Source organism: Myodes glareolus, chromosome 14, assembly GCF_982192425.1.
Source record: "Myodes glareolus chromosome 14, mMyoGla1.1, whole genome shotgun sequence".
NCBI classification, from domain to species: Eukaryota; Metazoa; Chordata; class Mammalia; order Rodentia; family Cricetidae; genus Myodes; species Myodes glareolus.
In genome coordinates, this window is record NC_142039.1 from 35,123,602 (window position 1) to 35,145,132 (window position 21,531).

At 37.7% G+C, this 21,531-nt stretch overlaps 1 protein-coding gene across 5 annotated transcripts in view; it reads right to left on the reverse strand.

The window, feature by feature from the left end:
- Positions 1–4,287: 4,287 nt before the first annotated feature.
- Sugct (succinyl-CoA:glutarate-CoA transferase) overlaps positions 4,288–21,531 on the reverse strand; it is a 736,642-nt gene continuing 719,398 nt past the window's right edge. For 2 of the 5 annotated variants that reach the window (XM_085699249.2, XM_048460944.3), the window contains one exon: positions 4,288–4,833. In XM_085699249.2, the coding sequence (XP_085555375.1) occupies positions 4,670–4,833 (164 nt within the window). In that variant the 3' untranslated portion in view covers positions 4,288–4,669. The remainder of the gene's footprint in view (positions 4,834–21,531) is intronic. The other 3 variants (XM_048460950.3, XM_048460948.3, XR_007237119.3) reach the window with 2 other exon arrangements.

A 21,531-nucleotide genomic window follows, 5' to 3' on the forward strand; every position in this document is an offset into this window, starting at 1 on the left:
TAAAACTTTATGTAGACAAGTCTTGTAAATCTATTTCCATTTTGTGCAAGAAATTAAAAGTATAGCTTCGACTACTGTCAGGGCCCTCTACCTCCTCTACCAGGCCTATTCTGGATCTGTGAGCTCTTTTTGCCAAATTAATAAAGCTTCCCCCAGAATGCACCCACACAGAGACCCACCAAGGCACTCTTTTCACCTTGCTTCACCTGAGTTGTATGAGAGGAGTTGCATAAAGCATGCAGATTGATCTCCATGACCTTGTGATAGTTTGTCAAGGAATTCACACACCCCATTTACCTCCTGAGTCCTGAGCACCTCAACACTGGGGCCGCTTTCTTTAACCTGGATTTCCCAGAAAATAAAACTGGGGCAGCACACAAAGTGTTTGGGATTCAGAAGATAGGAAACCTGGGCTCAGGGTTGGAAACTCAAGTGACTGGGTATTTCCCATTCTCACGTGATCTTAAAAACAGGACATCTTAGTTTGCTGTTGACTCAGGCTTGCCTGTTTCACAGTAAGGGAAGCAGGATGAGAAGGCTCTCGGGGTAGCAGGCGCTGTTTCCAGAGTTGGGCTTGTGGGTTAGAGAACTCATGAGCAGCGTCAGTGTCGCCGTAAGCATGTGCAGCTTATGTAGGGCAATCCTATTCAGATAAGGAGTAGAGTGCTCTTTTGTACTTCCATAATAAGTAGTTAAAGATCTCTCTCAAAGAGAAAATATCAGTTCTCTCGATCTTCTTCAAGGAAGATGCACAGTGTCCACTCGCAGTACAAGGCATCGATCAAGGGCGGTCAGGAATTCCTTCTAAAATCACAAATCCAAAACTATTAGGTTCTACATCTCTCATACCAAGAGATATTTAGCAAGTCTAATTTTTTCTTTAGGGTTCACAGGAGGTAAAGAGGTAGAAATCACAGTTTTTTTTTTCCTGAGGCAGCTTTACTTTATTTCTTTTCTCCCAACCTCTCTGCTGCATGTTTCGAGGCTGAATATACCACTATTGAGTAAGCCCTATGCTGCTGGGGTTAGGGGAAGATGTGGTATTGGTAACAGTTTAAGGAGCCAGAAAAGCATTTCTCCAATATGTGGTAAGGAGCCAAAGAAACCAACAGTCACGGAGTTGATTTGTAAAGGAGGACATAATAGGGAAGGGATGTGTGGAAATGTTTTGCATATGTTTGAGAGAATATGAGGATTCCTTAATCATATGACAGACAGCAAGGTCAGATAGAGGGCAAGGCACTAGCCATCCTCCTGGATGCCACTGAACTGAAGCCATTACTCATGATTTGGAGCATGTCCTCTTTTAGAAAGAACAGGAAAACACTAAGGCCACGGCCAAGGCTAGTACTGGACAGAACAATCAGAGTCTCACCAACATGACAGATGACTCTAGCAGTCGAGAGTCCTTCATTCATGAGTCAATGACAGGAGTTCATCTTGGGGAATGAATGTGAAAATGAGTAACCAAAGATAGAGTTATGGAGGGTAAAGAATATATTCCTCCCCAATTACCTTCTTTGTCATTAAGTCAAGGATCAGCAGCTCCAAGCTACCAAAGACATGGACAGTATCATGAGCCCAGCAACTGCCATTCCTTCTCATATTCTTCAGGCCAATTACTTAAAGAAACAGCCCTCCTGATGAAGACAGCTCCGGGCCTTTCAGAGGATAACCAATAAGACTCATATCTATATCGCTTTTAATAGTATGTTTTTGCATGGTTGAGGAGTAAGCCCATGGCCTCACATATGCTAGTCTATTGTTCTACTAGCAAACTATACCCTCTGCCTTCACAGATTTTAAAATAGGCAACTTGCCAAAGGTAAGACACAAGTCAGAAGTGTAACACCAAATTCAACTGATGTACAAATGAGTATAAACATTTTGTAAGAAGATTTAAGTGTAGAAGTTGTGAGATCTTCACATAGAGATCCTTGCATAGGGTGATACCTAAGAAGAGTGGTCTAAGGTTATAATATCAAACAGACAATATAAGACCTCTTTATTTTCCACAATCATGACTGTATCTCTAATACCATTGGGTATCTCAAACACAAGATCAGATGGGGAGTAACTACAGCATTTATATAAAAGTCAACACTGTTAGTTTTATTTCTGTTAAAAGAACATTCAGCATATCAGACTAAGTCCCGGAAAAAAAAATGTGTTAAGAAGAAAATTTTGGTAGAAAAATTTTCAGGAAAAACAAGCCCATTTGCTTGTGGATATACCTCCAATTCTGTAACAATTAACTCACTGATTTTTCAAGGAGCTTTTGAGGCCAATCACTGATATAACCTTCCAGAAGGCAGGCCTTGACACGAATTGAACTTGAGCATATGGTATCTTAGTAGTGTGTTATTTTGGGGACTGTGTAAGATAACCAGCTCTGATAATTAAAACAGCACATTTGTTTATAAGCATAATTTGATCTGGGGCATATTGCTAGAAATTTTAAAACTTTAGTAAGCACAGTGCTTCTTTCAGAACTGATAATCAATGTGAACGTGAAGCACAGCCTGAACTTTAAAAAAAAAAAAATCAGTGAAGTAAATGCTTTAAGTTGGATGAGTGATCAGAAATCCATAGTTCTTCAGGAACATTCTGAGCTGTGGAGGCAGGAATCTGGAGACCTAGTCACAGTTCAGTGGTTGTCCTACCATATTTGAAGACTTCAATCTTTATTGACCGTGAAAGTTTAAGAGGTACATTCTGGTCCTATGCATGACAGAATTCTCTTACATATGGATACTCACATATTTGGAATTATTTCTCAATAAGGAGCATTTGCATTTTGAGATTTTATGTTTCAATGGAAAAAAACTATGCATCTGCCTGTCAAGATTTGTGGTGTTATCAATTCTGTCACCCCGCCTTTACCTGATTTCCATATGAGTCATGGGACTATAAAGGTACTTTCTTTAATATCTGGCTTGGAGACTAGAACATGGTTTGAAGGTTAAGAGCACTCACTAGTCTGGCAGAGGTCCTAAGTTCAGTTCTTAAACCACATAGTAACTGACAACCATCTAAATTCTACTTTCCAGAGGATTCAGTGTTATCTTCTGAACTCTGCAGGCATCAGGTATACAAATGAAATGCAAACACACATGCAGGACATAATTAAATCTTCAAATGCCTACTTTAACGTGAGCATCTCATATATGTCTCTATAAATTAGGACCTGAGACAAAGGACTGTAGAAGGCATCAAACTCCTATATTATAACAAAATTCTTTCGAATGAAATAATAGCAGGGGTTCTTCAGGCTAAAACATGTTAAAGAGCAAAGCTGGGGTTGGGGAGTCCTGAAAAGTAAGATGATTTCCTCTGAAAAGTCTTTACGGAAACTTTTTATTTGGTATCCTGAATTCTAGAGACGTACCATGCCTTACAGCACCAGTAAGCACCAGCCACTTGGCTCAAACCATTCCAAATAAAAACAAAACTAGCTTTGAATCAGTTTGAAAGTTAAAGATCTGCAATTTAGCTTTAAATTACTACCACAATATAATGGCAATGCTTTATGGTACATATGCCTATGGCCATGAGCGAGGTCATACCAGGACACTGAACACATAGCACCTGATGCCCTGGTCTGCACCTGACTTATGCAGTTTCCTGTGCAATTCATTCTAAAGCACATACCCTGATCACTTTTTATCTTCAAGAGAGATCTTTCTATAATTGGAATTCGCTGACAAATCAAAACACAAAGACATGATTCTGTCTTCTACAGAGATCTGCAAATTACAAAGAAATACTTCCTATCATTTCCCCTTTACTCTGGAACATGTGAAGAATCACCTCACATTTATTTAAAGTGCATTGCAGTTGGCTATGTCTCAAAATAAGGTAGCAGGAGAGCAACCCCTATGCTCTCTCACGTGCACAAATGCTCACACCCTAAATGAATAGGTAGAAATTGGTCTTCCATTGTACATCACAGTATCACCAGGGAAATGCAACATACAGCAAATATTTACTCCTGATGGGCAGAGAGGAGATCAGTCTTACAACAGACATCAACAAAATCCGTGGTTCAAATTACAGACTAACAAAGGGTTTGTGGGCTGGAAATTAAGTTACACTGTTTAAAATCAATCACAGGGACTGTCATTCTGCTTATTGCTTTGCCTTCCTAACAAAGATTTAAATGAGAACTTTATGTACAAGTAGAAAATGTCAAGAGTTCTGCTTTTTTTCAGGCTTGTGTGGGTGGATAGGCAACCATTTTAGGGCATTAAGGTAATTAGAATAAAGAAGGCTTTTTCCAGAAAAAAATATTTTTATGTTTGGTTTTATTTTCAGTTGACAAATTGAAACTACAGTTTATAATGTGATATTTCCATACACGTGTACATTGGGTAGGAATCAAATCGAAAAAAACATTCCTTTGCCAAACAGTCACAATTCTTAAAAATGCAAACAATAGAATCAGTCAAAGTCCACAAACCAACAAATTACTTTCTGGGGAGGAAAAAGTCAAAAGAATATTAAGGTTTTAAATGGCCACTAGACTTTAATTCTAAAGTTACCCTAGAGATTGCAGGCAGGAAATCTGCAGTTTCCACTCTGCCTTTCCATGGGATCAAGACTAGGGATAGGCATGCACAGACCATAGTCTGTGTCAGCCAGGGGCAGTTTTCTGATGCAGTCTCCTCTGTCATTTGGTTTCATGTTGTGCTATCACACCAGAGCTGAGTAAGTCCCCAATAGCCCTGTCATTATATCCAAGGACCTCTTTCAGGATGTGCTTAGTATGCTGTCCCAGCAGGGGAGGTGGCTTTGCCTCCGACATCTTGAACTTGCTGTATCTCACAGCTGGACCTGTCAATGAAAGCGAATGAAAAAGTCAGTTGATGACTGACCCTGAGAAGCTAATTACTCAAGTAATGGAGCATTTCCAATGGACTTCAAGATTTTCTGAATTACTCATGTTCTTGTAGGTGCACCATGGTTTTTTTTGTTGTTGTTGTTGTTTGTTTCATTTGTTTTGTTTTAGTATTTTTCTGGGGGTGCAGGTGAGGTTCTTGAAGTTTTGATTGTGAGTCTAGCGTTTGATATCTGAGCCATCTCTGTAGAACATATGTAGTTCTCCTTAACCCAAGTTCATTTGAATGTGCAGTGACCTTCCAATGTGCACATCCATATGCAGTGGTCTTCATGCCTGTGCCTGGTATGTTCTTAAGCTGTCCCTCCTACCACAAACACCTTGAGGGGTAGAATATTGATCTGGGAGAACTGTCGGTATAAAAGCACAATGATCGTAGAATCAAAGTGTGTCTGTGATGCTTGTGATCTGGCCCAAAATAAAGGCAATGCAGAGTGCTACAACTCATTGTCTACTACACAGTTCTAAAGTTTAGTTCAATATGTGTCAAATCCTGACTCAGACTCTTGTCCTTGGCCTATAGTGGTACTAGAAGCTATGTGACCAAGCTTCGCTGTCAGAGACTTGTATTGGGACCTTGGGATTCATATTTTTTAGTAGAACCATCTTGGTCAAATTACCCTCTTGGAGCTTCATACTCCTCAACTGTAATATAATCATGTTTACCACACAGACTTGAGGTAATGATTTAATTGAGAAAACAGACAAAAAAACACTAAGTAAGAATTCCATAACCCATAATAATACACAAAACTTGCTGGCTATTATGCTTAGGAAAGCCACGACATCTCTCTTGAATCTTGCAGTTTAAGGGGATGAAGATATTTACTGTCAGGTATTTGACAGAACTGAGTCATTGTAAACACGGAAATTCTAGCAATACTTTCAAAAATAACTACAATTGGTTTTATTGTTCCCATTCTTCACATAACTAAAAGAAAGCTGCAAGGGGTTTGGCACAAGTCACATGGCTGATGGCGTAAAGATGCAACTGTAGCCACAAACATGGTCTCACATTAAAAACTGTTCTCATTTTTCCTAATATGATCCTCCATGGTCACGCTGGGCATTTGGGGATGTATTTCAACAAAAATCATCTTTGTTTCCTCATTCTACGTTCACTGTGTCTTATATCTCATGTGATTAGGCTTCAGGGTTGCAAACTAGGTAGTAGTTTGCAAAGGTTTGTGAGTAGCACATTTCTGTCTCTAGAGAACTCATTTGAAGGTTCTAGCAAGGAAGCACAGCTAACTCTTCAAGTACTTGTGACTGACAACTGGTCCTTATCCTTCAGGGAAGGTCATTTTCTTTGATAGTGGTACAAAACTTTAGGAGGGGCACACATGGAATGATGAAGGAAGAAGGGGACATCCATCTAACGAGTTAGATCAGTCAGATCAACCATAGTGGTGAGCAGGGTGAGAGATTAAAACTAACTCTGCTTGATATTCTTCATTTTGATCTCTTAGTTTTTTCTAATCTCCACCTATCTATCTACCTATCTATCTGTCGGTCTGTCTGTCTATCTATCCATCCATCCATCCATCCATCCATCTATCTATCTATCTACCTTGTTCTCTCTTTCAGAACTGTGACTGTGCCCAGTTCTCTGAGCATGCTGAGCAAGCACTCTATCACTGAGAAATATCCCTACTCCTCTTCAAAGAACAAGTCAAGCAAAGCATGCACAGTTAACACTATGTCCACCAGTCCAAAAGAAATATCACTCGGAGAATTAGATCAATAAGAATACTTATGTGCATGCTATCTGACAGAGACAGCACTCAGGCAAGATCTGACACTGCCACATTCAGGGCACTACCACATGACCTCCTCTGTAGACCCAGGAGAACTTACAACTAACACTTAAGGTTTTCCTTTCTCTGAAGGGCAACAGAGTTCATTGCCTTTCCACATTTTCCTGGAGTGTACCGTATAGGAGAGTTTCACTGGGTTCCTGCCCGGTAAAGGAGGACACAAACACATGACACATCGAAAGACTGAGAAGGGATGAGTGACAGCTATTCTGTTTTACTATGTCAGGGTCACTGATCTGAAAATTAGTGCTCATGTCATATTCCATAGAGTAAAAAATATGTCATCAAGAAAAGAAGCCAATGATAGACATCTAAACATTCATTCTTTACTAAACAACCAGTCAAAGATCATCAGGAGCTTGAAGGTCACATAGAACATAAAAGGAAAACACTAGGATGACCAGAGTTGGCCTAAAACAAATCAAGAAGAGAATGCTACAGACATAAAATTGACAATAGTTAATGCTTATTTTTAGTATTATATTCTAAGTTAGATATTTAGAAAATAAAGTAAAATATATTCAAAGAATTTAAGAGAAAAGTATAAACAGACTGGAAAAAAAATGAGAAAGACATTAAGAGTTCTTAGCAAAAGGACCAGAGTCCCAGAAAGAAGAAAAAATTGAGAATGGTTAGTAAATACGGCACCAAATACTACAATGAATAGGAAGAAGGCAAGTTATCATTAATTAACAGAAAACCCAATATAATGAATTAAGTTAACATCTTGGTGTTTCACATAAGTATTATAAGGCAACATTAAAAATGGCAGATTTTCATGAGGTGTAACAATAAGGTAGGAAATGATTTGTCTCAAAATGAGCAACATCAAAATACTCAACTGTTTCACTGGTCTCTACTGAAAAGTAGAAGAAAAGACTGTACATCCAGCTGCTACAGGCGATTCTGTTAAATCCGGAACTGTCTATCTAGTCCAATGATTAGTCAAACATGAAGACAGGAAGATGACTATTCAAATATGAAGACATTTTCAGTTTCAAAAACTCAATCTACCAAGTTGCTTCAATACAGCAGCAAGAAAATATAGGAATAAATGGAGCTGAGAGCAGGAGGAAGCCAAAAACCAGAGGGAGTAAAAAGACCTACCTAAGAGTATAGAGGAAGGCGGTATCAGTTTAACAGTGTGGATCTGAGTCAGCAAGGCAAGGACAGAGAACAAAAGCCTTCAGAGGAAAATCTATGAATACATATAGAACCTTAACAATATACCCGGTATAACCAAAAGGCAGGAAAAACACAATAATGATAAACTTCTATCATACAAGAAAGAATTATAAATTAGAAAGTATAGAAAAAAAGAAAAAAGAAAATTCAAGATCCAAATTCAAAGCAGATCCAAAATTTTGGCAAGTTTTTGTCGTGTTTGGAACATGAGCAAAGAAAAACACATGTGAACTTGATGCCTTAAAGATCCATGTGAATTGCCCCCACTACCTTTAGCACCTTATTTCATCGTTTTTAGAATAATACAATAAATTGTTTGGTTTATTTGCCTGTATCTCTGATAGAAGTGGACACAATGTCAGCTGTGTTTTCTAGTGAGTCTTTGCTTCCTTCCATGGTTTCTGTGATATAAAAGAAATGGTGGTCATGGGACAGCCAAAAGAACAGCAGCAGTGGAGTAAAAGCATCTGGAACCTAAAGAGCCAGAGAAGTGAACCGAGTCCGTTGCAGGAGCCCAGAAGATGGTGAGTGAATCCCAGATAACCGAATATTGAGTTATTTATACTGTTGGAGTTCGGTTTTGCTTGGCTCAGATTGTGACTGTGTCCTGGTTCTTCCCTCTTAAAGAGTGTATTTCTTTTACTTTTTATTTTAATGGAGATCATAGTTGAGAGACTTTGAATTTGAAAAGATATTGGCTGTTTTAAAGGGACTGAAAATTTAGTGTGAGATCTTGATGGTGAATAAGAAAGGAAAGGGTTGAAGCTTAAAAAAAAAAAAAAGAATGGTGACAAGCCTCCGTTCTTTGATTTTTATGAATGTGGACTGTGCCTCTGATTTCCTATAGCACAAGACCCATGTATACAGTAGAGACTGTTGTAGCCTACATTTTGCTGATGAGAAGGTTTTTATAGGCTAAATTGATTTTCTAGGTTAAGCTAGGATTATAACCAGTGACAGATCTAAGATAAGAACTCTAGTTTTGACAGACAAAATCCTAGCACAGAGAAGAAGCAACCACAAAGTCCCACCACTAATCAAGAAGCTATTTGTGGCTGATACCTGTTGGCAAAGGGAAAATCGGTTTTCTCCAGTAGAGTGACCCTGAGTATATCAACTATACCCCAAGGCAAGCTCCATGTCCAGGAGTAATTGATCAGTACAAAATGGAGTTCATGGTTTTTATTTGTTTTTACTTTTATTGTATTATTTGTTCAAATGTTAGATTTCTAATTTTTTTCTAAGTTTTCATTTTGAGAGAGAGCAAGAGAACATGAGTTTGGGTTGGTAGGAAAATGTGGAAGATCTGGGAGGATCTGGGAGATGAGAAATAATATGATCAAAATATATTGTATGAAAATATTAATAAAAATAAAGTCTCCAGTCTTTAGACTTCATAGTCTGTGTTCTCTTATTCAAAAACAATTATTACTAGCAATTAAATATGTGTGAATAAATATTATTGATATACTAGTGATTTTATCCATTAATTACAAATTTTGAGTAGTTATCTCTCTCTGAAGATTTGGTCTAGATCATTTCCTTATATATTATTCTATAATGTATTCTTGACCCTGCAGTCATGGAGAGAGTATAATTTGCAACAACAAGGCAAAAATAAGTGAATTGCTATAGTCTGGTAAAAATCATAAAATAATTATAAACTAAGGCTACAAGAGAATAATGCTATGAACATAGTGGACAAGAAGATGAAAAACTAATAAATGAATGTAACAGTCAAAGAAAGCCAAATTGATGTCACCGGGAAAGGCTTTGAGAGTTTAAAAACTGCTATTTCTTGCTTAGTCTCTTCTTGATGCTTGTAGGTTAAGATGTGAGCCCTCAGCTCCCTGCTCCCACTTCCGTATCTTTCTTCAACCATCATGGATTCTAACCCTCTGGAACAGTAAGTCCAAATAAATTCATCTTTCTATAAATTGCCTTAGTCATGGTCTTTTATCACAGCAATAGAAAAGTCCTAACACAAAAGTTGGTACCTGAGAGAGAGAGAGAGAGAGTTATTGCCGTTACAGAACTGACAATACTATTTTTTTGAGTAATGTGAAAGACTTTGTAACTTTGGACTAGAGAAGTGATTGAAGGATGTAAGTGGACATTAACATGTCATTCTAGTAGGTGTTTGGAAAACAATAGTGCTGAGAGCTATGTGGACTATGGAGGCCCAGTTCAAGAGCTTTTCAGAGAAAACAATATTGGCAATTGGGCTAGAGAATGTTCCTGTGATATTTTAAGGAGAAAAAATTAACAAAAAACTGCCTGTTTTCAGTCCATGTTCTAAGAACTTTCCTGAGGCTAAATTTAAAAGTATCTTTGGGGGAGGAATATTGATTTGATTGTTGATCTACATTTGGAATAAAGAGAAGGGTATCCTCAAGGCAAGTCCCCACTCAGTTGCCTACCAACTTGTGAAAGAGAGAATACGGCATTTTCTGCTCCTGGAAAGTAACCACAGTCATAAATTTGGAGTAATGAATTCAATGTCCATCACAGGAGTCTCTGCATAAAAGCCCCAAAAGGGCAAGAGGCCATGAGAGGCTATTTCATGAAGCTGTATAAGTGAAGCCTGGCTTGAATTGGAGATCTCAAGATGTTGGAGACACACTGCTGTGAGATACATGTGAGTTAGGGAGAGCTGCATTCAGGGGGAGGAACCAGCTCAAGGGGGAGGTATATGTTGCAGGCAGCAAAGCCAGAGCAATCTAAGCCCTTTAACACCAGATAAGAAGCTATGGAACTTGGTGTTTCTCCTGATGAAATTTAGTCTTATTTTTATCAAGTATTTTTTCACTATGTCCCTATACCTCCCTTTTTGATTGGTGATTTATATTTTGAGTCTTTATGTATTTGAAATATGTAATTTGAATTGAGACATTGCCAGGAGTCTCTGAAGAGATATTAATCTTGAGACTTTTAAGAAGTGCTGTGGTTGTGCACGTGTACATAGAGATCAACGAGTGAAATGTGATAGTTTGAATGTGATATTCCTCACAGTCTAAGACATTTGAATACTTGGATCCCAATTGATGATACTGTTCAAGTAGAGTTAGGAAGTGTGGCCTTGCTGGAAGAAGTGTATCATTGGGCCAGATTTTGGGAGTTTAAAGACCTTGCCAATTCTAGCTTGCTGTCCTTGTTGGGTACTTGCAGATGAAGATGTCAGCCCTCAGCTTCCTGCTTCTATTAACAGGCCTTCAATCCATCATCAGGGACTCTAACTCTCTGAAACTGTAAGTCCAAATTATCTCTTTTTCTAAACTAACCTTGGTCATGGTATTTTATCACAACAATAAAAAAGTAACTAATACACACAGTAATGGGGAAAGAATGGAAGGGGAATCCTCTTCATTTAAAAAGAAAAACTGGTATGGACACTTTCTAGAGGGGGAGACTAAATGAATGTATAGAGAAGTATTAAAAAAAAGAAGTTATAGGTGGGGTTTTTTGGATATACTAAGTTTGGGTTCCTATGAGACAAGGATTAAATTTTAACACCATTAACTTTCTAACTCTCAAATTGAGGGATGAGACATATGAGATATACCAACCAATGTATATATATATAATATATATTGACCAACTCATTCCAAAACATATGTGTGTGTGTGTCTGTATTACTTATCATTAAAATGTCTTCATTCCAAAGCATTATAAACAATATATTTATTCAACATCTCTGATGCTGAGGTTTCCACAACTGGTCAAAACGCAGAGAACAATACCATCGGAAAGGGAATTCAGCAAGTTGTACATGATATACTTAATTACAGGAAAAGAAGCCATGGATTTGAAAGGTAACAAGGGGGATGCACAGCAGGAGAGGGAAGGAATACATTTAAGCTATAAATATATTTAATTTTAAAATTGAGAAAAAAACCCAAACCTAAGTTGTATTGTATATTTTCTGTACTGTCAAAGCTCTTTTTGATTTTTAAAAACTGGTCTATAAAGTAAATTTTTCTTATGGCATTTTCATGTATTCTAATTTTTGATTAATTAGCTTCTCTATTCTTTTTATCTCTCTGCCTCCTCCCCATTATACTATCCTGGTCCCAATAGTTCCTTTTTCAGGCTTATATAGTATGTGCACTATCACCCCCTCATCTCTCTCCCTCAAAGCTTATTTTTTCACCTCTCTTGGGCCCCCCAATTTTTTTGACTTACATCAACATGACTACACTTGAATCTACATATGAGAGAGAATGATGGCATATCACATATTATTTTAAGTGTTATCCATCTCTAAATTTTATGATTTCATATTTCTTAATAGTAGAATAAAAGTCCTTTGTGTATATGTACCATATTTTTGTTATCCATTCGTCTGTTGGTAGACATCTAGCTCCCAGACAATGTCTATTGCATCAAAAATGTTTTTTGTCCATAAGAAGAAAATTAAATAACTAAAAAGTTTTCTCTCTGAAGTTCAACGTTTAGAGATAAGTTCAACTGTTTGAAAAAAAACTACTATTTTTGTCACTAATTTATTTCTAAGTTTATGTTTATAGGTGTTTTTGCCTGCATGCATGTCTGTGTGCTATGTGAATGCAGTGCCTGAGGAGCTCCTAAGAAGGCAATGGATCTTCTCTAACTGCCTTTGCAGATGGCTGTTGGTAGCCATGTGGGTGCTGGGGGCCTGAATCAGGTCCTCTGTGATAGTAACAAGTGTTCTTAATTGCTGAGCCAGCTTTCCAGTCCCTGGCCTTGGTCTTTAACAGATCAATCTCTATTGCCTTCATGGTAGAACTTAAGACAGTTTTACTTTTGAAAGAATGCTTCGTTTTTTTTCGCTACAGCAAAATACAAACAAAGCAACTCACAATTCTCTTTTACTTAGAGGTAAACTAACTGGAATGTTCTCCCTCTGTGCTAATAAAGGCAGTCACAATGAAGCATGCAGTAGAAATCCATGCTGTACTGTCTTCCTTTTAAAGTCGAAGGTGCTTTGGAAACATGCCACTTCTTTTACTTCTTTACCAAACATTAGTTATATGCCAGGCCCATTATATGTGTTTTATATATTTGCTTATTTAATCCCCAGGACAAAGCCAGAGCTCACTCTCATCACCTCCAATTAGCAAACAGGGAAACTGAGAGATGCAGGGTTGTATCAACTGCTCAGGGCTGCAGACCTAGTAAAGCAGAGCTCCAGGTAGTCTTGTTCCTGAACCCCAGTCCTTTGTGAATCTGCTGCAGGATCTCCTTGTATAAGGGCAGCACAAATGCGGGAAACAATTATTTCAGTTTGGCAATGAACTGAATTCAGGTTTCCTAAAGAAGAATTTGGCAAGGATAGCTTCAGGTTTCATCAGTCCGTCAATCTGTCTTCTTCCTCTTCCTAGATTAGAGACCTTCTAGATTTTTTATGATACCTGCATCCATTAATATCTCATCATTTAAATTAAATTGTTTAATTAAATTAAATGCTCCCCATGTAGAATGTCATATAATCACATCACCACCAGTCGCTAACAGTTTCTCCTAGGTCTACGAGGCAATGCTTTCCAATGCCCTTCTTTCTGCTCACCCTGAAAGAAATGAAGTTTTTGTTGTGCTCTCTGGAAATCTGTCTGGTTAAAGACACAGGGAAGGCCAGTGCCTGGCACACTAGAGAATTCCTCAGACTAGCCATGTGGAGTTTTCCATCTGTGGTTTGGGGCCCTTCAGTAACAAAACCCTGGCTGTTTTGTCTCACCTCCCTTTAGAAAACATCCATAATTCTTAGGCTGAAAGGAGATCTACCCAATCTACGTGAGCATCCCAAGCTACCATTTATCCAAGTTCAAGCCACTTATCTGTAAGCCAGATCAACTTAATAACACAAACAGTTGCAGGAAACAGAGGTAGCCAAAAACATGTGGGAAACCATAATGAATATTCAAGTAACGGGAACATAATACCACATCATCCTGAGGGAAGGGATTTGAACAGTCCCTTTTTCCAGAACTGCATGCACCTCCTGTCTTAATGATGCATTTCCATAGCAGTGAAACAGCCTCTTGCTCACTCAGCCTCACACTAAATGGAGTTGATCAGCCCAAAGGGTTAAGTAGCTAACACAGCAGGCAAGTGTGCTCAGTGGCAGTAATAACTAGAATTAAAACCAAATATATCTGCTTTTGCTTACTGTATTTTTTCTTTTTAATTTCTTATATCATATTAACTTTTCAAGAATACTTAAAAGCAAACATCTGTCAAATAATGTATGAAACATTATCTCAAAATGTTTTTATTTTGGCTTCTTTGGCCCTTTGCTAAGATCCATGCTGTGGATAGCAAACATTTAATCTTCAGGGCTTACTAGTGTGGCAAAAAGCCAAACTTCATTTTTCTAAAAATAATGATAGCTTAGTATCAAAAGATTTCACAACTTCTCCTTCAGAGATTGAATCCATCATTGTAACAATAACAATATTTTTTTATATGACACCTCCCAGCCATATAGCATCCAACTTGCCAAATGGGACCATACAGTTAGAACACATTAAACCCATTAGATGCGAGACAAAAACAGATAAGACCATTTAAATAGCCTGTAAGAGAGGCTGTAGAAGAACAAATATGGCTTGGGAGATCTTGAACCAAAGAACTCAAACTATGGCACTACTTATGGGGTCAAACATTCCAGAGACTCAAGGCAGCATCCGGTGTTCACCACCAACTGTGCTGAGTCCTCAATGCTTCACTTGGAGTTCAGAGGCACTTTATGTAACCTCTATTCTGATTCATTTTGATTCAATATTTTTAAAAGATTTTCATTTTTAGTTATGTGTACTTGTGGGTGTCTGTGTGGAGGAATATGCATATGAATGCAAGTGCCTTCTGAAATCAGAAGCAACAGATCTTACTGAAGTCGGAGCTACAAGTGGTTGCGAGCAACCCTACGTGGGTCCTAGGAACTGAACTCAGGTCCTCTGGAAGAGCAGTCAGTTTCCTTAACTACTGAGCCACTCTCCAACCACTTCACTCATTGTTTTAAAACTCAATACCACTATTAGAGTCTCATTTCCAGCTATTTTAGTGGTTCCATGATAGTCGTCAGTGCTGTTCAACAATTTTTCAACTTTTACCCTTAAGAAATATAAATGCATTATCTGTTTTGACCCTTGTTCAGTTGGGCCAGGCCATACAAGTTCTAATGAAGTGTGAAAGGATGATATTAGACTACTTCCTGCAGGGAGAACATTTGCTTATCGCAAGTGTAGGGCTCTCCTTTCTTGACTAGCAAGGTAAGAGATAGTAACTACTTCAGCAATCCAAGGCTCTGTGAACTCAAAATGGACCCACATACAGCATGAGCATGAATTACATCATGTTTACAAACACTCTATGCTCCATCCTGATTGTGATCTGTGTCTCTGTTTAGTACGGTGACCTATATGCTGAAATCAGACAAGACCGTCACTGAGCAACCTCTTAAAAACTAATTCAGTCCAGGCACTCAAAATACTTTGAAGTTGCATGATAATAGTTATTATTTATCGAATACTTACACATGTTAAGCATTTGGCAGAATGCCTTCCATATATTACTGTGTCAGATGAACTACATGACTTTAAAAGGTATGATTATATTGAAACCATTTCCTCAAAGGGGAAAGTAATGTTAAATAACATTATCAAAATTGCACAGCTTATCAGCTAAAGAATTTCATTAGAACTTAGGCTGTCTAAATACAAAGTGTATGCTTATTAGTACAAGGATGTACTTCCCCTCTGCATAATGTAGAAGAAAATCTGGTCTCATATCAGGGGATGAATAAATACCGCTCTTCAGCAGATGGTGTTCAAAAGCAGTACCGTTTTATAAATACTTATATATTTTGTGATTGCTAATCTATTAAGGCATTTATCTTTCATTTGGAAAAGGAATGAGGAAACTTGTATTTTGATTTATCTCTCTTATTCTAACCCACCGAAATGTCATAGTAGATTTTCCATTTCCTATTGGAAAAATATATGGTCCATAGGAATTAGTATTCATATTTACTAGTGAGCAGGCTGTGGCACCTCCAAGTACACGACCCAAACTTTCTACTGAGGCTTCTGAAAAATGTCCCGCTGGCAGGTGGTCTGTCCTACAAGTCTCTTGCCAGCACTCGTATTTGTTTCTAATCATTTCTCACACTTCTGAAAATGTTAAGGAGGGTGAAGAAACACCTTGCTGACAGCATGCTCATTGCCAAAACAATCAGCTCTTTCCTTTCTTTTTGCCTTCTAAAATTCAAGTGTTCAATACAAGCTCTTTGGGTGCATTCCCAAGAGTTTGTTTGGTTAGACTTCACCATGGAAAACAAAATTGGTTCAGCTGAAGTCTGCAGCCAGAACATTTTAAGCTTCATAGACCTTCAAAGTAGTGACCTTCTCTTCACCTCCTCTGCCTCTGTGCTCCATTAAGGAAAATACCGGAAGATGTTTCCAGTCATAGAAGCCAGATTGCATTTCGATTCTATTTGAGAAGAGGAACCGAGTAGAGTTGGAGCAGGTGGCCATTTGTGGCTCTTACCTCGAATGAGCTTTGGAAAGTTCTTCTGTAAATCTTTGAAAGTCTTTTGCAACTTAATAAATTTCTGGACTTCTTGGTTCCTTATTAAAGGAACCAGCTTTATTTCTACATCCTTTCTCTCTTCTTTCCCAAGAATCTCTACAATCATACAAATCATAATTATATTCAAAGAAGACTGAAGACAATTAGGTCCCTAACCCTCCTGTTGAGAAAATGAGGATGAGTTCACTTTGTGCCAGGAGAGCTGATCTTTGTATTTCCGTTCTCTTGGCCTATAGAGCGCAGGTGGGAAAGTCTGAAGAGGTCCATGCTCTCCAGACTTCCGTCTCAGCTGCTACAAACCCATCTTCTCTGTAACAGCCCAGTGTTTCTTTGAAATATGGCAGCTCCCAATAATTCCATGCATGAAATAGTTCCCTCACATGTCTGACCTTTCCTGTAGCCTCCTTTGTCCAAAGCATCCTACGATATGAGAACAACTTGTTCACTCTTTCCCCCTCAATCATTCCATCTGCTAAAGATCACTAACCTCGCCCTGGATTTGGTACACAAGCCAGCCTGGGATGCTTTTCACTTGGGCAATTTCCAAGTCTATACTGTCTTCAAAATACGTTCAGGATTACTTATTGTGTGGCTTTTTCTCCCCACAGCACAAAGGAACATCTCTGCTTTGACTCCCCATAATCTTTGATCTACTTTATTATCATGCATTATTCTCTCCAATTTTAGCATCTCTTGTAATTTTGCTGAGACCAAAATAGATGCCTATTTTGATATCCCCCAGAATTTTTACCATGTAGAGCCATTTTAAAATATAGCTGCCAAAAGAATGTAAACAAAACAAACAAATAAAAAATTTCCTGTTAAAATATTTAGAAATAAAGCCACTCAAAATGAAAAAAAGAAAAATCATTATAGAGAAATCAAAGTTTACGAACTGCTATATTTTGTACACGTTTCTAAATAAAGTCATCTTGATTTTTCTTTTTTAATATGCCATGTTCAATCTATCAATTAACTCTATTGACTACCTTCACAATCCAACCAACGTTTAAAACCAACCTGGTGTAGTTATCACTGCCTCTTGCTTGGATTTGTGTGTAAGGGCTTCATGCCAGGTGTATTCGCAACAAAGAAGATGGAAGAAAAACATCCTTTAAATAATTAACTCCAGTAATCTTATTCTTCTACTCAAAGTCCTGTGAAGTCTTTCTTATTTTATCCTTCAACAATGGGCTCTAGATTCTGCCTTCCCATACAGCTTCCCCTCATCTCTCTTCTGTGTCTGCCTCACTTTGCATAGCCACAAAGACCTTTGTCTCTTTAAAGCACACTTCTTCTAAATGCCTCTGTCCACTGTTTGCTCTGCAAGGAACACTGTACTTCCTGAAATAGCCTTGAATCATTCATTCCTGTCCTTCAGATCTTCTCAGCAGATCTAGCACAAGCACTGCATGTCTGTCCTTGTTTCATTTCAGTTGCCCCAATAAACACTCACAACTCCAAATTACAGTCTAGCATAGTAGGGAAGTCACAGTAGCAGGGGCTTCAAACACCTAGTCACACCACATTCACACTCAAGAGTAGATAGAAATGAAGGCATTCACATTTTCTTGCTTGCTTTCCCGCAGCTGTTTCTTGCTATTGCACAGTTCAGAACCCCATGATGGTGCCACAACAGTAGGCTGGGACATCAATCAAAGAGACCAAGTCAATCCACCAGTCACATCCCCACAGGGCAATTGTCACTCTGTTCTAACACTTCTTAGCCCTCTGTAGGTCGTAGTTTTGCTTTTCTATCGCACTTTAAACAAATCTACTGTATGATCTTATTCCTTTAGCTTATTCCTTTAGAGGAAATCTTATTCCTTTAGAGTGTACATGTCACGATGGTGGGGAACCTTGACCTGCTTTCCTTAAAAAAAATTCTGGAGCTGGAGAGATGATGGCTCAGTGGTTAAGAGCACTGACTGCTCTTCTAGAGGACCCGTGTTCAATTCCCAGCACCCATATAGTTATAGACAGTTGTGAGCTGCCAATAACTCCAGGATCCAGCACTCTCACACATTTATACATATAGGCTAAAACACCAATAAAATAAATAAAAAATTCTGAAAGACAAAGAATGAGTGATTTAACTTAACCTTAGAATACATTTCTCTGATGTTTAAAACAATGAAACTCAGGGTGTTGATAATTTCAGACCTCAGGATTCTAGCAAAAGAGTCCCACTAAACAGACAAAATCAAGATAAAGTATTTTATTATTATGAACAAAAATAGGACCATGAAAACAATGTGTTTAATCCACTCAGACTTGAGTTTTGTGCATGGAAATAGATATGGATCTATTTACAATCTTCTATATGTTGACATCCAGTTATGGCAGAACCATTTGTTAAAGATGCTTTCCTTTTTCCATTGTACAATTTTGACTTCTTGGTCAAAAATTGTTCATAGGTGTTTGGATTAATGTCAGCGTCTTCAATTTAATTTCATTTGTGTGTGTGTTTGTTTTTATGCCAATACCAAGCTACTTTTATTATTATACCTCTATAGTAGAGTTTGATGTCAAGGATAGTGATGTCTCCAGAAGACCCTTTATAGTATGGGATTGTTTTAGCTATTCTGTTTTTTTTTTTTTTCCTTTTAGCACTGTGTTCATAGTGCCCCATAGGTTTGGGTATGTTGTACATTCATTTTCATTGAATTCTAGGTAGTCTTTAATTTAATTTTTTTCTTTATTTCTTCCTTGACCCAGTGGTGATTGAGTTAAGTGTTATTCAGTTTCCATGAGTTTGTGGGCTTTCTGTTATTTGTGCTGGTGTTGAATTCTAACTTTCAGCCCTGGTGATCCAATAAGATACAGGAGTTTATTCTAATGTTTTGTACCTGATGAGATTTCCTTTGTGACTGATTATGTAGTTAGTGTTAGAGAAGGTTCCATGAGATACTGAGAAGAAGGTATATTTTTTGTGTTCTGATGGAATGTTCTATAGATTTTTGTTAAGTCCATTTGAGTCATAACATTTGTTAGTTTCCTTATTTTTCTGTTAAGTTTCTGTCAGGCAGACCTGTCCAGTGCTGAGAGTGGGTGTTAAAGTCTTTCACTATTAGTGTGTGGGGTTTAATGTGCAATTTAAGCTTTAGTAATGCTTTTTTTACATATCTGGGTGCCCCTGTTTTGAGGGCATAGCTGTTCAGAATTCATCTTGATGGATTTTTCCTATGATGAATATGAAATATCTTTCTTCATTTCTTTTGATTACCTTTAGTTTGAAGTCTATATTGTTAGGTATTAGGATGGCTACGCTAGCTTGCTTCTTAGGTCTTTTTGTTTGGAAAGTCTTTTCCCAACCCTTTACTCTGAGGTAATGTCTCTCTTTGACATTGTGGTGTGTTTCTTGCATGCAGAAGTAAGATGAATCCTGTTTTTGCATCAATTCTATAGGCAAATTAATTCTATTGATATTAAGGGATATTAGTGATCAGTGATTGTTAATTCCTATAATTTTTGAAGTGTGTGTGTGTGTGTGTGTGTGTGTGTGTGTGTGTGTGTGTATGTGTTTCTCTTTTTTAGGATTTACTGGTATGGGATTATCTATTGCCTGTGTTTTCCTGGGTGCATCTAACTTCCTTGTGTTGGAATTTTCCTTCTAATGCTTTCTATAGGGTTTGGTTTATGGATTGGTACTGTTTAAATCTGGTTTTGTCAAGGAATATCTTATTTTCTACATCTATGATGATTGAAAGTTTTGCTGGGTATTGTTGTCTAGGCTTGCATCCATGGTCGCTTAGTGTCTGCATAATGTCTATCCAGAACCTTCTGGCTTTCAGAATCTCCATTGAGAAATCAGGTGTAATTCTGATGGGTCTATTTTTATATGTTGCTTATTCTTTTTTCTTTGAAGCTCTTAATATTATTTCTTTTTTCTGTATATTTAGTGTTTTGATTATAATGTGGCAAGGGGACTTTTTTTTTTGGTCCAGTATATTTGGTGTTCTGTAAGCTTCTTGTATCTTCAGAAGTATTTCATTCTTAAGGTTGGGAAAATTTTCTTCTGTGAGTTTGTTGAATGTATTTTCTGTGCCTTTGAACTAGTATTCGTCTGTTCTTATTATTCTTAGGTTTGATATTTTCATGGTGTCCCATATTTCCTGTATATTTTATGCTATGATTTTGCTGGCTTTAATGTTTTCTTTGACCAATGAATCTATTTTATCTATAGTATCTTCAACACCTGAGATTCTCTCTTCCATCATCTGCATTTATTGGTTATGCTTGCATTGTAGTTGTTTTTTGTTTACCTATGTTGTCCACTCCCAGAATTCTATTAGTTTGTATTTTCTTTATTGCCTCTATTTCAATTTCCAAGTCTTAAACTGTTTCCTTCACCTGTTTGATTGCTTTATCTTGGTTTTCTTTATTTCATTAAGAGATTTATTGATTTCTTCCAATACTTTTTGCTTTTTCTCTATTTCTTTAAGTGAATTTTTCACTTCCTCTTTAAAATCCTCTATCAGTTTCATAAAATTATTTTTAAATTGGTTTTCCTCTGCTTCTTCTGTGTTGGGATGTTTCAGCTTTGGTATTGTAGAACTGCTAGGTTCTGATGGTGCCATATTGCTCTTTAGGTTGAATGTATTCTTGCCTTGGCATCTATTCATCTCTTCCTCCAATAGGTGCAGGCAGCGTTTTTGCCACTTGGTCTGATCTGTGCAGGAGATATTTGTGTCTCAGGGAGCCACTGCTTCACAGAAGGGGAGGATGGGTAGGTTTGTGGGCAGAGTGGGATTTGTAGTTTACATGATCTGATGGCACACGTGGAGCAGCTTGCCCACAGAAGGATTGTCTACTGGATGGCTAATGTGGCTGTGATTGGTGGAGAAGGGCATATAGGGTATGCCCCTGGCACAGGGCCTAGAGACTGGGCTGTCCAGTTGGGAGGCCAGTCACTTACCTCTTGGTCTTAACAGCATAGACAGTGTTTATGACTATTCTTTTATTAAAATTATTTTTATTTTATATTTGGAAAATGATAATTTTAGTTTTTATTTATATGAATAATAATGTTTATAATTACACATTATTTTTTCAAAATTTCTCTTT